The 14,650-nt window shown below is 48.2% G+C and overlaps 2 protein-coding genes across 4 annotated transcripts in view; one reads left to right on the plus strand and one right to left on the minus strand.

Moving 5' to 3' along the window:
* Nucleotides 1-5,146, plus strand: part of EFR3A (EFR3 homolog A) — a 105,408-nt gene extending 100,262 nt beyond the window's left edge. For all 3 annotated transcript variants that reach the window (XM_047842740.1, XM_047842738.1, XM_047842739.1), the window contains one exon: nt 2,752-5,146. In XM_047842740.1, the coding sequence (XP_047698696.1) occupies nt 2,752-2,857 (106 nt within the window). In that variant the 3' untranslated portion in view covers nt 2,858-5,146. The remainder of the gene's footprint in view (nt 1-2,751) is intronic.
* Nucleotides 5,147-9,204: 4,058 nt separating this feature from the next.
* OC90 (otoconin 90) overlaps nt 9,205-14,650 on the minus strand; it is a 29,947-nt gene continuing 24,501 nt past the window's right edge. The window contains exons 12-14 of the mRNA XM_047842870.1: nt 13,507-13,678; nt 10,968-11,074; nt 9,205-9,539 (exon numbers count right to left, since the gene is read on the minus strand). Coding sequence (XP_047698826.1) covers nt 9,205-9,539; nt 10,968-11,074; nt 13,507-13,678 — 614 coding nt within the window. The remainder of the gene's footprint in view (nt 9,540-10,967; nt 11,075-13,506; nt 13,679-14,650) is intronic.

Here is a 14,650-nt window from a genome sequence, read left to right on the forward strand (position 1 = left end):
GAGCGGAGAAAAGGAAACTGAAAGAGAACCAGATTGTAATGCAAGAACGGAGTGACACAGTATGTGAAAGACAAAATTTCATAGGATGAGCTGACCGTATATTGGACATTATAGAAGAACACGCCTACATTGCTCACGGGAGAGAAAACGTGCAATCACTGTGTAAGACGTTAGTGGTTACTCACGGAGTTACACATATACCTGCTCTTGACCCTGTAATCCCATTTCTTAGTACTTACCTGGAGAAATGAAAACTTATTTCCACAGAAAGACATGCACGTGAATGTGCTAGCAGCTTTTTTCATAATTACCAAATGTCCCTCAACAGGAGAGCGGATAGATAAGAGACAAATAGGGCTATCTTTAATAGAGTGCAGTACTATTCAGCAGTAAAAAGGAACGCGTTTCCTTCGGTTTTAAGCAAACAAAATGAGCAAAAGAAACCAGACAAAAGAGTATAGCTTGTGTGGACCATTTTTACAGGCTGTATGAAATTCAGGAACCAGCAACACTAATCTTCAGTAGCAGAGATCAGAACATAGTTGGTGGATGTGGGCACGTGGGAGTAGGGAGAAACTGACTGGTTAGGGACACAGGGGACCTTTTTGTTGAATGACAAAAGTGTTCAGTATCTTTACTGGGGTGTGCTCACGCCAGGGTATACGTTTGTCAATTCTTGTTAAACAGTACACTTAAAACCTGCATTTCACTCTGAGAATTAACTCTCAGTAAAAAATAAAGGGATGTTACAAACTCTGGAATGGTGATTACAAAGTAATTGTTAGTTCCCAGAAATAGAATAATATACCAGGAAAATAGAATCAACTGAATAACTTGAGAACTGTTTACAGTTAGATAATATTTGTGCATACGTTAACTAAATTCATTACCGTATGGATGGTAATTAAAATTTATTTCTGTATGTTCATAACTCTAAATCACTAACAAACTCAACAGAACTGTATATGACTTATATGAAATAATTATAAATCTCTGAAAAACACACAAGAGCACTTTACAAATGGAAACTCATACCTTGTTTTGAATAGAAAGTTAGTATCTTAAAGACATTGTTCTCTTCAGATGAACCTGTAGTTTCAGTCAGAAATGTTCACACAGTCATTTTTTTATTCTTGAACAAATGATGCCAAAGACAGTGTGGAAAGACTCCAGTATAAAGCAGTGGGGAGCATGCTGTGGAAGAGAACAGACAGGGAGCTTGCTGGGTAGGAAAACATGATCTAGATCTTTGGTACTGACAGAGGATTGGGCTTGTGTGCAGGTAGGGGGAATTCCAGAGAAGGGTTTGGAAATACAAATATCTGTGGTAAAGATAAGAGTTTAGATTTTCAGGGAAAAGAGCAAAATGCTTAATAAATCCTGTGTGGGCAACTGCTAAAGACTGTTGACCAGCAAAGGAGGGAGCATGGGGGCATTCTTCACGAGTTTTACCAAAACAAAATTTTAACCCATTGTTTAGAAATACACATAGAAATACTAGAATTATACAGGAAATTTTTTTAACTTTTTTTTTTTTAATTTATTTTTTGAATTTACATCTAAGTTAGTTAGCATCTAGTGCAACACTGATTTCAGGAGTAGATTCCTTAGTGCCCCTTCCCCATTTCGCCCACCCCCCCCCCACACCCGCTCCAGGAACCCTCTGTTTGTTCTCTAGCTTTAATAGTCTCTTATGTTTTGTCCCCCTCCCTGCTTTTACATTAGTTTTGCTTCCCTTCCCTTCTGTTCATCTGTTTTGTCTCCTAAAGTCCTCATGCGAGTGAAGTCATATGATATTTGTCTTTCTCTCATTTTTTTTTTATGATCTTAGTGTAGGGAAAGTTTTCCTTAGCATTCACAAAACCTGGAAGTCATAAAATCATATTGATTTCTTTGGTAAGATTTTTAAGCATTTAGCAAAACAAAACCCAAAACACAAGGCTGAGACTCAAAAAATAAACTGTGGAAAAGTATTTGTTTCCCACACACGCAAAAAATTAGTTTCCCATATTAAAGAGACAAAAACATCTGAGTACGACAGGCTGTGGACTCACAGAGACAGTTTATTTTAAAGGAAACAGAAAATCTACAAAGATACTTAGCACTGGTAGTGACCCAAAAATTAAAAATCAGAATGAATTCCCCTCTGGCTGCCAGATTGGCAAAGATTTAAAACCAAGAACAACAAAAGCAAAAGAGAACAGGTACACTCCGGATGGAAGTCTAAGTTGCTGGTATTCTGGCAATATGTATCAAAGTCAGAATTGTGAGTATGCTTTGATTAAGAAATTCTCCTTGTAAACCTGGAGACGGGATAAAATTGTGTACGTATAAGACCTGTGAACATTATTTATAGTAATGGGAAGTGGAAATGAACTTGCATTTATCCACTGGATTCGATCAGTTGCAGTATATCCACATGATGAGATACCATGCTGTCAGCAAAAGAGGACAACATGTGTACATAAGAAAGATTTTTCTGCTGGTGAAACAAAGCAAGTTTGAACCAGAATGGGCATGTGCCATCCTGTTATTAAGAATCACATCTGCATATATTCAAGAGGCAACGTCTGGCTTAGACTTAAGACCAGCTTGGTATCCCCACCTCTTTTCCCAGCTAGCCTTGTAGCTGGCCGGCAGTGTGACAGGAGGAGTCTTACTCTGCTGTTCGCGGGTAGTTGTTGGGATGCTCGGTGAAACGAACAGCCTTTAAATGGACCTGCTGACAGTGGCTTGTTCTTCTGTTTACAGCCCTCCTCCTAGTCCATCGGGAACACTGACCATTACTTCTGGGCATGCCCAGTACCAGTCTGTCCCAGTCTATGAGATGAAGTTTCCAGATCTGTGTGTGTACTGAGTGGCTCATGAAGACCTCAGCATAGGATCTAAAGCCTATAAATGAAGGCCCCGCTGAGTCTTCAGGGTTTACTTAATGTGTGTTAACATGCTTCCTGGGAATAACGGTGAGACTTCTCTTCAACCAAATCTTGGCACATACCGCATTGAAACGGTGGAGCTGTCTATGGTTGAGAGTACTTTTGAGGGTCGGTTTCTGTCACGATAGTTTCTTTTGAGCTTCCTGTTGGCTTCCAGAGTTGGACATGTATTGGTCTCCCATCATTCCATAGTTCAACAGTGTATTTTAAACTTTTCACAAACAGGTAATTTTAAAAGATTATGCTTTCAGAGGGTTGAAGATGCATCAGGTGTCTACTGTTTTTCTTAAACATCTACACAACTGCTTAGAAATAGAATTGCTTTTGTGTCTGGTTATCTGCAAAAGCAAATACATACAAATATATTGCTGATCTTGGGGCTGCAAAACTGTTCTGTGGCTTGTTGTCCCCATGTTTTAGATGTTGTGATCTGTAGTAACATGTGCTAGGCATTCCTCAACTTGTTTATGGTAAGAAGACATCTCTTGAATAATATTCCTAGAATATGACCAACCCTAAAATCGCCATACTTAAAAAGCGTCTAGTTTTCATAATACTGTGTTGTCTGCCAAGAGTTGACCATTCTACTTGAGAGAAGCTTAGAGCTTACTCTTGGCATACCAAACCGTGCAATATTTTTTTACATCATAAGATGTATTAGTTTACAGAATATACTTTGAAACTATAGTAGTATTTTGCTGTGGCTCCATTAATTAAATGAGATCTGTATTTAGTGTAAGAAAAAAAAGACATTTAAAACAGCTACTAGTTCACCTGTGAAGAGTGTGTACATTTTGATTTCTTCCAAAGCACATTATTTACATTTTTATATTGTGCGTTGTTTTAAATCTTCGTAGTCAAAAGATTCTCCAAATGGGCTTTTAATTTGTAAGATTTGAACTGTAACTTGTATGCATCTGTTTAGGATTTGTTATATTACACTTGAAAAGAGTGCCTATGGCTTTAGTGATCAAGCGTGCTAAGGATTGTCAGCGGAAGCTTCTGTTGATTGAGGCCACCGGGACTACACGTGTAACATGTGCTCCGAGCCCCACAGTGTTTCCTTAAAATTATGTGCATTTTAGTGAATTCCGTTACACAGAGAAAATGAGCAACTTTCTTTGCAACTCATATAAAATTCTCTTAGGTCATTTTTATAGAATAACCTGTTTATAATTATATTGCCTTTTCAGATTCAGTTTCTTTTTACAAAGAACAATATACATATCAAACATTGTAGCTCAAAAAACAATTCAGTTTTTACCTTTTTTGTTTGAAAAACTACAGTTGAGAATGGCATGTTAGGGGTTTGTGTATATGGCTGTTGGGCACCTTTGCAAGGAACAGAAAAATGTACGGAAGTGGCAAAAGAACAAGCCTGCCTCCAGTTTTTTAATAAACTGACGTACGGGGTCTCGAAGCCTCTTGCAAAAGGTCCTAGCTGTCTAGACCCAGAAAATGATACTCGGGCCTCCCGGGCGGTGTCGTGAGTGTTTATCTGCAGGATAACAGTGCAGTCGGCACGGGGGTTGGATGACCTTACTTCAGCTGCCACTGGGACTTTGCCTCTTGATCAGGTAAAATGTGTCACCACATAATAGGCCAAGTTTTATGTTTTCTATTCCCCTTTTTTTCTTCTCTATTTTTAAAGAAGGGTGTTAATTTTTGTGCATTTAAAAACATCTGAGCAGGGGGACACACAGAAACAACCATCATCCACTTGGATGTCATTTTATAGATGAACACTGTGTGCTTTTGTATGAAAATATATATAATTTAGTGGTATAAGTAAAGGAGTTATATATTCATTTGCACTCAGTGCAAAACAAACTTTGCTCTACAAAATTTCATGTTTCTCTTGTGATTTAAAAATGCATGTATTGCATGTAAAGGAAAACCATTTGAATTAATGTTTCTCACCCCTTTCTCTTGGTCTGTTTGTAAACTGTTGATGTGGGTTTTGCGGGGTTTTTTTTCTTGTTGTTTTTAAATCACAGTAGACTTCTATATATCCTAGATAAATAATGGTTCCCAAGAAGTGGATCTTTGCTTTATTTGTCCCTTCTAGGAGACCGTAGGAGATCCTGCGGGTAGGGGGTCACGTCCAAGCCAGTTTGGAGACTGAAAGTTTACGATTTGTTGAAGTTCACTTGTATGGCTATATTTTTGTAGATATTTAAAACTCTTAATAAACTGTTAATCATTCTGTTTTTGCTGTGTACACTTGCCTCATTTTTTTTTCCTTGACATTGAATAGCTAACATAAATGTTCCTTAGATTTGTGTTGCCTCTGACTGCTTAGAGTTTGATTGTCATTGGAGTTGACCTGAATATACACGCACGCGTGCGCACACACACACGGTACACCCCTTAATGCTTCTGTACTCGTTATCTTTTAGAATAATACTACACTTCACCAGCAATTAGCATCTCTCTTCTTTCTGTCCAAAAATGGAACTGATTTGTCTTATTCATGCCAGTATATGTAGCAAATGTAACAAAGTGAGCTTCTTGTAATGTAAAAATTCCCTTTGCAATTCCTATGGAAGCAATAAAACAAAATCAGATTACTTCCGTATAAGTACATATGTATAATAGTGACTGCATTTACCAAGTCAAGTTTGCTTTCGCTAAAAATGAAGAGCTCTAGGAGGAATCAGGTTGCCAGGGGGCCGCATCCTCACATACGTCGAAGAACCAGAACGGCAGCTGCCAGTCGTGACGAGATGTGGCGAAGGTGGAGCTCGGTGTGAGCTGGGAAAGCTTCGCTGCCCTCTCTGCACCAGGCTTCTGGTTTGCATCTCTCCTTGTCATATAAATTCTCTCCAAAAAAAAGAGCAGCTCCAGGTCCCTCTGCCCCCTGGTTCGCTGATGCTACTTCCGGGAAGCTGCTGCATAGAAGGAGCAGCCTGTGTTAAGTGCTGTGTCACTTGCTTTTCTTTCTAGCCCTAACTTGTTGGATCCTGTCAGCCATTCTGATGAATACTGATCTCAAGCACCAAGTTCAAATGAATGAAAAAGCAGAGCCAAGACAGAGCATCAAGCCCTGCCTTCTGTTCGCTGTCTTTGCCTTGTACTTGCGCTTTGAGTCACAGGCAGACTCTGAGGAGGGCACGGTCATAGGCTGCTGTAGGAGAACCTGGGCTAAGACACAGGCTTACACGCTGGGATTGTTCTGGGCCTCGGTCCCAGCAAACCCGGCCAGGGCCCGGAACAGTGCCATGCAAGGAGAAGGGCTCATTAGGGAGATTCATTTATGAATTGTGTGTCACTGTAGGTGACCGGAGGTCCATCTCAGCACTGCCCACCCAGGTGATGAAAGCCGGGGAAGTGTGCCTTTCATTTTCCAGGGTGGCCTGTTGCAGGAGCTACCCCCTGCCCCGCCCCCATTTCTGGAATGTGTACCTGAGCACCGAGTGGTTTCCCACGGTGCCCCATGCTTCCTTCTCAGAGGAGTACTGTGTCAGATCGAGAGGAGAATGGAAGTTCGGAAGGCAGATGTCGGACCCCCACCTCTCTGAATGAGGCAGGTGGAAGCCTATGTGGAACCGGTTGTCACCTAGGTGTGCGGGTTAAGAGGTAGGGTTGGATGATGTAGAGTCAGGTAAAAGGTGTTCAACAGAGTACTGTCTAGTTTGGTATTTAAGCTAGGAGCATCAGATTTATAATTTTACACTTCCTTTAAATCAGTCAAGGGAGGGACTTTTAAAGATGGGAGATTTTAGGGCACGTTTGCATGTTGATTAGATTGTCCTAGAAGAAAAGGGATAAATTGATTTTAAAAGGAAGTATTTACAGGGATCAAACCCTGGAGAAGGCCGTAGAGTGTTGTACACAAGGCCTTGTGGGAGGGATTGACCTTTGATCCAGATTAAGGAACACTTCATTGTAAGGAGACGGAAGAGAAAGACTGCAGGTAATTTTGTAGCTTTGGCAGCAGGAAAGTGAGGGCGTTCCCATTAGAAACCTTCACTTTTTCAAAGTGGAGGGTCAGCTGAGACCATTGTTGCTGGACGATTCTCTCTGTGTCTCTTGTGTCCGTGCTTGTCATGTGAGCATGCAGACATCAACAGCCTTTATTTAGCCTGGACCACCTCCCCCAGAATGTAGTATAGCAAACAGACTATGGGAAGGTAGGGATGGTGTCTCCCTTTGGAGCCAAGGGCAGTCCTGCTCACTCTCATGTAGAAAGAGAATGTGTTCTGGGATAAAGGTCAGGTGGGCTTACAACCAGGATAGTTTTAGGTTACCTAAACTCAGGGTTCTCCCCTGTAATGAAGCCGTGTGTGTGTGTGTGTGTGTGTGTGTGTGTGTGTGTGTGTGTGTGTGTGTGTCTAGTCTGCATCAGGGCTCGAGGGAGGAGCATAAATGCTGCTGGGGCTACTGCCTTTACTATAGGTAATGAAGTCCTTTGTCTCTGACCCAGGTGTCTCGTGTCCTCTGCCAGCATCCATGCAGTGCACATCAACTAAGCTGCAAGGAGAGTGAAATCTCAGGCCCTTCACGGTCCTCCAGAGTCATGAGCTGAGTGCGAGGGGAAGGTATGGGGAGGTCTGAGAGAGGAGCTAAAACCAGACAGTTGTCCTGGAGAGCAGGAACATCAACTTTTTAAGAAGAGGTTGAGCACCCGCATGAGGTTTAAAGGTTGTGAACTACGAGAGTGAGGTGGGTCACGTCAGTTTTTCTTTTCCCTGAGCAACAACCAGCCGCCTCCGGTGAAGATGTGAAGGCAGATGGTCGCCATACAAGTGGTAGGCTGGCACCACGACTGCCAGTGGGAGCAGACAGTTGGTAAATCGCTTTGGGCTAAAGGAAGGAGGAACAAGCCAGCAACGTAGTAGTTGGAGAAACTGCCATCGGCGACCGGCCTGCGTCTGCCATCGGATGCGTGCTGGCTGATGCCAACCGCTAGCACCTGCATTTCTTTGCCTGAACGCTTTCTCTGGGCCCCGGAGCCCACTTCGCTCCCACGTGCCGCAGGCCAGAAGGCAATCTCTCCCTCCCCAGGAGTATTGGCTGATCTGCTAGAAGCTGACGTCCTGATCTCTCTCCTCTCTCCGTGCATGTATTCTACTTCCAGCTGTACCTGGTTTGCTAAGGCACCTTTCACTATCTTTCCTGTCCTGTTTCTTTGGTCTCCGGTCAGGCTTTCCCTCACTTTCCAACTGAACTTGCTCTCAAGTTCTTGTCAGAGGGTTCGCTTTGAGAACCCAAAGGTTTAGTTTGGGAGAACCCAAACTTTGGCTGCTAAAGTCACCTGGTTGAAAGGTGCCAGTGTGTTGGATTCATCGAGAGGTGTCCTCACGTGATCGCCTTGGAAGGCAGGGAAGGATGTCCGCTGTTGGCTTCACACCACAACCTTTCAATTTCTTACCCTGGCCTCCCAACTTCAGAATATTTGTCTGCCGTGAGGTCAGCAACACTGAACTCTAGCGGGTCTTGAGGAGCAGACAGGGACTGTTATCTCCCTACCAGACACGTGGTTTGTGGGGGATTGGGAACCTAGGATGTGATATGAACCAAGGAGTTTGTGTTCCTACCAAATATTGTGGGGGATTCTGGTAATACCCTGCCTTCTGCCTGGTACCCGGTCAGGTGAGTGGGTGGATGGAGGGATGGCTAGCGTTTCAGATATTTTACAGCTACCGTGATACTAATTTGCCTCTGTCAGCATGGGCATTTAAACCCCCAAAACTTCCAGCCACTGGGATAAACCCTTTAAAAACAAACAGACAAAAAGTCCAGGACCTGAGACAAGCGTGGGCAGTGATCCTTCCTGGTGGTGGCCGTGGCCCATGACACATGGCCACTCGTAACAACTAGAACAGCAAGTATGTTTTCAGGGCTCCTACCGGAAGGTGTGTTATCTCAGTTCTTCATAGACATCCCCGGCGGGTCATTGGTGTCCCGTAGGTCATAAGATCGATTAAATATGCTCCTTTGTTTTTAATAGAAGAAAAAGTCATCTTCAGTTATCATACAGTGGAGATAATAATAATTGTCTGCTCCGTGGCTCTGTCTTCTTACCTTTGACATCTACCCATGCACCGGTATCTACAACATGTCGTGAAAACCAAACCAAAACCAACACTGATGGGAGTATTTATTGAGATGCCAAGGTGGGCTGAAGGAAGTACAGAGTCCTCGTCCGCCCCCTCTAAATGCGCATTCCCACGCGGGCTGACACTGCCGTGCCAGGGTCGCCCCGGCCCTCTTCCCCTTGAGCCTGTGCTGAGGACAGAGAGGAGGATGCCCTAACGGGAGGAAACTACAGGGTGTGCTCGTCACTTCCTCTGGGGATCTGTCTGGGGCCATGTTGGTGCCTGGTCCCCACACCACCCGGCGGCTTCCCCAGAGACCTTCTGCTTCTTCTCAGGCTCTCCACGTGGGGCGTGGCCTCCTCGCTGTTCTCCTCAGAGCTGGAGCTGAGGGAGGAGGCCACAGGCCCTCCGTGTGAGCCGTCCTCGCAGGACGGCCTGCGGCCCTGGCACTCTCGTTTGCCCGAGGACTTGAGGCTTTGGTTAAAGAAGGCAGAGGCCATGCACTCGGCCGCCGTCCGGTCACAGGCACAAAGCAGCTTCGCGCACAGGCTCTGCCCCACACCTTTGAGGGCGAGAACAGAGTAGCGGACGTGAGGGAAGGACGTGGCCGGCCTGTCTGGCCCTCGGCCCTGTCCCCCCTCCCGCCATCTTGTTACCTCCTGGCATCCAGCATACGTGATCTCCCTGCTGGGAAAGTTCTCTCTTTCTCCTCCTGGTTAACTCCTACCCGTTTGTCAAGACTCCCCTTGGCATCCGCTCCTCTAGAAAGCTTCCCTGACGCCCCTCAGTAAAGGGGGGGGGGTCTTTCCTGTGGACACTCATCAAATCCCAACTATGGTTCTACCTTCCAGCACGTTGTGTGTTAATGACATTGTGCATTAATCATCTGTTTCCACCTTCCCCTCTTGCTGGACAGACGACCTTGCTGGCAGAGCCCATGTGCTCAAGCACCTAAGTAAGTCGATCCCTGACACCCATTTGCCGAGTTAGTGCTCGGGAAATACTTGTTGGAAGGAACCGTTACTTCTCTGGGCCAGACTTTCTGCCTTTGTCAAATGGAAGTAGTTGTTGTCCAATCTGTTTTAACGTTGCCAGACAAAATACGGGATGCCCAGTTAAATGTGCATTTCAGACAAATGTGTTCATATAAGTTATGTCCATTCAGGGCATGCTTACACGAAACAATTATTTGTTTATCTGAAATGCAAGTTCATGGATTTTTATTTGCTAGGTCTGGCAACCCCACCCGATTTCTCGAATGTTGCATGGCATGGGGTTGGGGGTGGATATCATGCGTGTGATGAGGAAATGAAGCCAGTTCTAAAAGCGGGCTCGAGGCGCGTGAGAGTGACGCTCGCTCACAGGGACACCAGTTCTCAGACGTCCCCGCCGAGGCTCCCGGGGGAGGGGGGAGGGGGCCGTAGGCACATCTCTCCCATCGGCCAGGGCTCTCCCTTTTTATGGGGTTCCTCGGGGGTCTCACTTGGAGAAAGATTTCTGCTTCTTAGGAAGAGAAGAAAAATGCCACGAGACCCTTGAGCACTCGAGCACGAGGACTCTGTCCTCGGTCCTCGGCAACATGGTTTTCCGGGCCTCACTCCTGCCACCGACTTGTTTCTGCCTGTGTGACCCTGGCCTTGGCCACCGCCTCATAAAGGGGAGACTTGGCGCCCCTTCAGAGGATAGTTGGGCGTATTAACCGTTAACACACCCTGTGATCTCAGGCCAGCACGTGGTAGGCACTGCGTATGCACGGGCTGTTGATGTTATCCCCGGTCCCCTCCTTGCCAGCTCTGCAGGCAGCAGGTGACTTAGCCTGTTGAACTTCGGGGCCCTCGTCAGTATAGGGTCCTAACTGTGCCTCACGGTTAAGAGTGTTAAATCACATTCTAGACGAAAACGTGCTGGGGGAGCATCAGTAGGCAAGAGCCGTACGTGACGCTGACATGAACGAAGGGAATGGGTCGCTGCACGGGCCCGCGGCACTTACACTTGGCTGTACCATCCACGCACTCCGCCGGTGACCGAGGAAGCCTCTCGAGCAGGCAGCCCAGCCTTCTCACCTGCTCCAAGCAGCAGTGGTGGGAAAAACAGCACCTAAGACCAGGGACAACCCAGCTGCCCAAGGTGCTCCTTCAAGGCCTGCTTCTCCCATAATCCCTACAGCAGTGAGAGAAGCCAAGGCCGCCTTTCCAACGCACATAGGACCACTATGTGTGGCTGTTTACGTTGTGCACTGCACAAAGATGCCACATCTAAGACCGTGTCAGTCACGCTGTATGCATCTTATTATTAAAAATGTTCTTTTTTTGTATTTTTATCACAACTCTGTTGACTGCAACGCATTTCCTTTTCATTACAATAATTTGCCCACAGATGGAAATAGTCTTGAGGAAGGGGTGCTGTCTTTCGTTTACACAAAGGAACCACATGGATTAGTGACCCCACTGCCTCCAACCTTTTACATAATAGAATAATTAATCCCACATCCATAGGGCACCCCCTTGGCCCCAGCCTTGAAAGAGAGCAGAGCATAAATGAAAAACAGCATCTAGAAAAGTGTCCCACACGGAGCAAGACCTCAGTAACCGTATGGGAATGAATGAAACAGTGTCTTGCTTTTTAACCTGATAAAGCCTCACAGTTGCCAGTGTCCTCTAGCCACACGGGCATCCGAAAGCATCTGGTGACACCTCCAGCCCATAGGAGATGCCACTCCCCCAAAATCCTCCCTTTGCAACTCGTCCCATCCTTAAATGGTGCTCACGTGCTGTTGGAGACCACAGCCAGAGCAGGGCTCAGTCAGAGCCTTTGGTAACGCTTGTGCTCAGCCAAGGTATCAGCTGTGCCTGTTGCCAGCAACCCCAGTGTGCCCGTCACGTTAGCTGGTGGCTGGAGGTCCACGTAGGCAGCCCCACTCAGCTGTTGTTACGGCTGAGCCCCACTGTCTGGTGCATGCACCTGCCCGGGGTCGGGGCTGGTGGGTAGCTAAAATAATTGTTAAAATCTGAAGGCAGTGGGTGAATGAATCAGAAATCACGTATGATCAAAATGCCCTTAAAAGTCACCACCGTTGCCCAGAATGTAAAGCATACGTGGTTTTGAAAAGACCCCCTTGCGGAAAATGGTATCAATTTGAGAACCTCTTCCTTGGTCAAGGCTGGCTGGCAGTGTTGATTCCTTCCCTGTGAATGTCAAGGAAGCCATATTGACTTCTTTGGTCAATATGCCTGGTCGTACCTCATGTTTTTGTGCAATATGGCCGGTGGTCAGGAGGCCTCCAAAAGCATCCCCCTATCCTTCCATGGGACCCTCGGTTTCTACTCCTTGCCCCATCTGCCTGAGTGCTGTGGCCTCAGGGACAGTAGTATTTACGTTGTTCTCTGTCTTGGAGAGCGGAGGGCGTGCTGTTGAACTTCCGAGTGTAGACAATGTATGATTGTTATACACTCTGCTGGAATAAACACGTCTTCCGTGTCACCCGGTGGGAAGGAAGTTCGGAAGGTGGCCTGTGCATCCGAGCCCCTCGCTTCCTCCCCACGAGATTCCCTGCAGCGGAGCTCGATGACGGGGTGAGGGCAGAAGGGCCCGTGGAGGTGAGTGACACGGGCGCCCAGACACCATCGCACCTACAGGTGACATGCCCCATGTGCCTGCCATCCCTGCTTCCAGGATGGTCTGTGGCTGTCGATTTCCCTTCGGTGGCCCCTCCATCCCAAGGGGCCTACGCCTCTTGAGCGCCGAGCTCTCCACTGGCCGGCCGTGGGCCTGGGCGGTCCTCATGTGCAGTCGTTAACGCCGTATCAACTCTGCCCTCAGAATATTCCTGCAACTCCTGTCTAGGTCGGCTCCTGCCCCGTTTCCTCCGTCCCCTCCGTGGCATTTATCGCGTTGCTGGTCTTTTTGTCGCATTGCCCGTCTCGTGCCCGGTGCAGCACTATTTGCTGTAACGGCACTGGCCGCGTGTTTCGATCTGCTTGGTTCGGGTGTAACCATTTGTGTGTCTCCCACGCCTAGCACGGTGCCTGGCACCGAGCAAAAGCTCAAGAAATGCGGGCTGAGTGCATACGCGAGGGAATGGACATACTCATCAATGCATGAGGTCGCTGAAAATTCTTCCAGGAGTGGCGGCTATAAAACGTAGCGGTTAGACTTCAAAGTTATTGAGAAGCTGAATTTCACTGTGGCCACCTGCAGGGCACCCTGAGCCGGGGCGGGGGGGGGGGGGCTGCCAATGTGACGTGTTGGTCGTTGCAAACTAGGCAGATGGACTCTCTTAGGGCAGCAGGGCAGTACCTGGGGCAGAGCTAAAAGAGCTCTAGACTCCCCACCTGGAAAGGTCCGGACCCGTGTGGGTCTGCCCCTTCGTAGCTGAACGGCCTTAGTCAAGGCTAAGCCTCAACTGCTCATCAGGAAACTGGGCCCATGATGGCAGCAAGCCGTCCTGAGTGGCCTAGTGCTTCTCTGTGAAGCCGCGGCCAGTGGGCCCTCTCAGTGACCGCCGTCCCGCCACCCTCGCTCGTCCCTACCTGTCCAGGGCATCCCTCGGCTCGCCTTGTCCTTCTTGCCCACAGTAGCAGCCGTAAGCTTCAAATTCCTCCGGGCATCGGGACGTCAGACAAAAGAGCATCTCTCCCAGCTGAGGCATCGCCCGCGTGATGTTCCTGCTTCCCAGGCGCAGGAAGGTGACCCGGTCACAGGCTGGCGAGACACAGGACTGTCAGGAGGGCAGGGAACACTGGGACGGCATTCACGGTGATTCACGTGGCTACTGAGGGTCCGGGGAAACTCTGTGTCCTCGCCTCCCCCGTTTCCTGGGAAAATCGCCACCGCCAGTACACCCCCCTCCCCACGCCCCCCCACCGCCCTGTCTGCTGTGTGGCACAAGTTGTGTTTCAGAGAACAAGCCTTTCCCTCCAGGCTTCTGCGGCCCTCGCCCAGGCTCCTGGTCAAATCCCCCTGAGGGGTAAGGGGGCTGGTCAGGACTCCAGGTGCTTTTCGGCCACATCTGATTACAGAGTGGAGGGACTGTGTCCACCTGAGGCCCTGGCAGGGGCCCAGCGTCCTGGGGGCGTCCTGGCCGGCCTCCCAGGCTTCCTGACCCCACCAGGAGCCCCTGCCTTCCGCCAGGGCTCTCCCTTCAGAGGCCCGGATTTTCTTTCTCTGCCTCCGCCTCTGCCCTCCTCCTGCACCCTCCTCCCCACCCCATTCCCTGCCTCCCCTGCCTGCAGCTTTGGCCAACTTAGGCTACGGTCCACCGCGCAAACCCCGCGATCACATGGTCGGTGGGGGGGAAACCGAGGAACCAGGGGCCTTGCGCAGGGCTCCCGGCCCGGCCTCCCTCTCAAATGCAGCTCTCTCCACTGCTCTGCTGGGAGGAGGGGAGAGAAAGGGAGGGTTAGGAACGCCCCGGTGTTTTCTTTCTTTCCAACAACCACGGTGTGGGTAATGCCACCCACGCTCTTCCCCCAGGGGCCAGTGTGAGGGGTGGGAGCGCGAGACCAGCGGGCCCCTTTCCCCGGCTCAGCAGCTGAGTGGCCACAGGCAGGTTAGGGCCCGTCTGTGTCTCCTGAGCTCACCTGGCAAGGAGCGGCCCCTTGAGGTAGCACCGACAGGAGGTCACAGCGTGATACCGTGGCCCGAAGGGCTCTGCTCCCGACCCACGCGGAGGAT

The sequence above is a fragment of the Prionailurus viverrinus genome, chromosome F2 (assembly GCF_022837055.1).
Source record: "Prionailurus viverrinus isolate Anna chromosome F2, UM_Priviv_1.0, whole genome shotgun sequence".
In the NCBI taxonomy this organism is placed as follows: domain Eukaryota; kingdom Metazoa; phylum Chordata; class Mammalia; order Carnivora; family Felidae; genus Prionailurus; species Prionailurus viverrinus.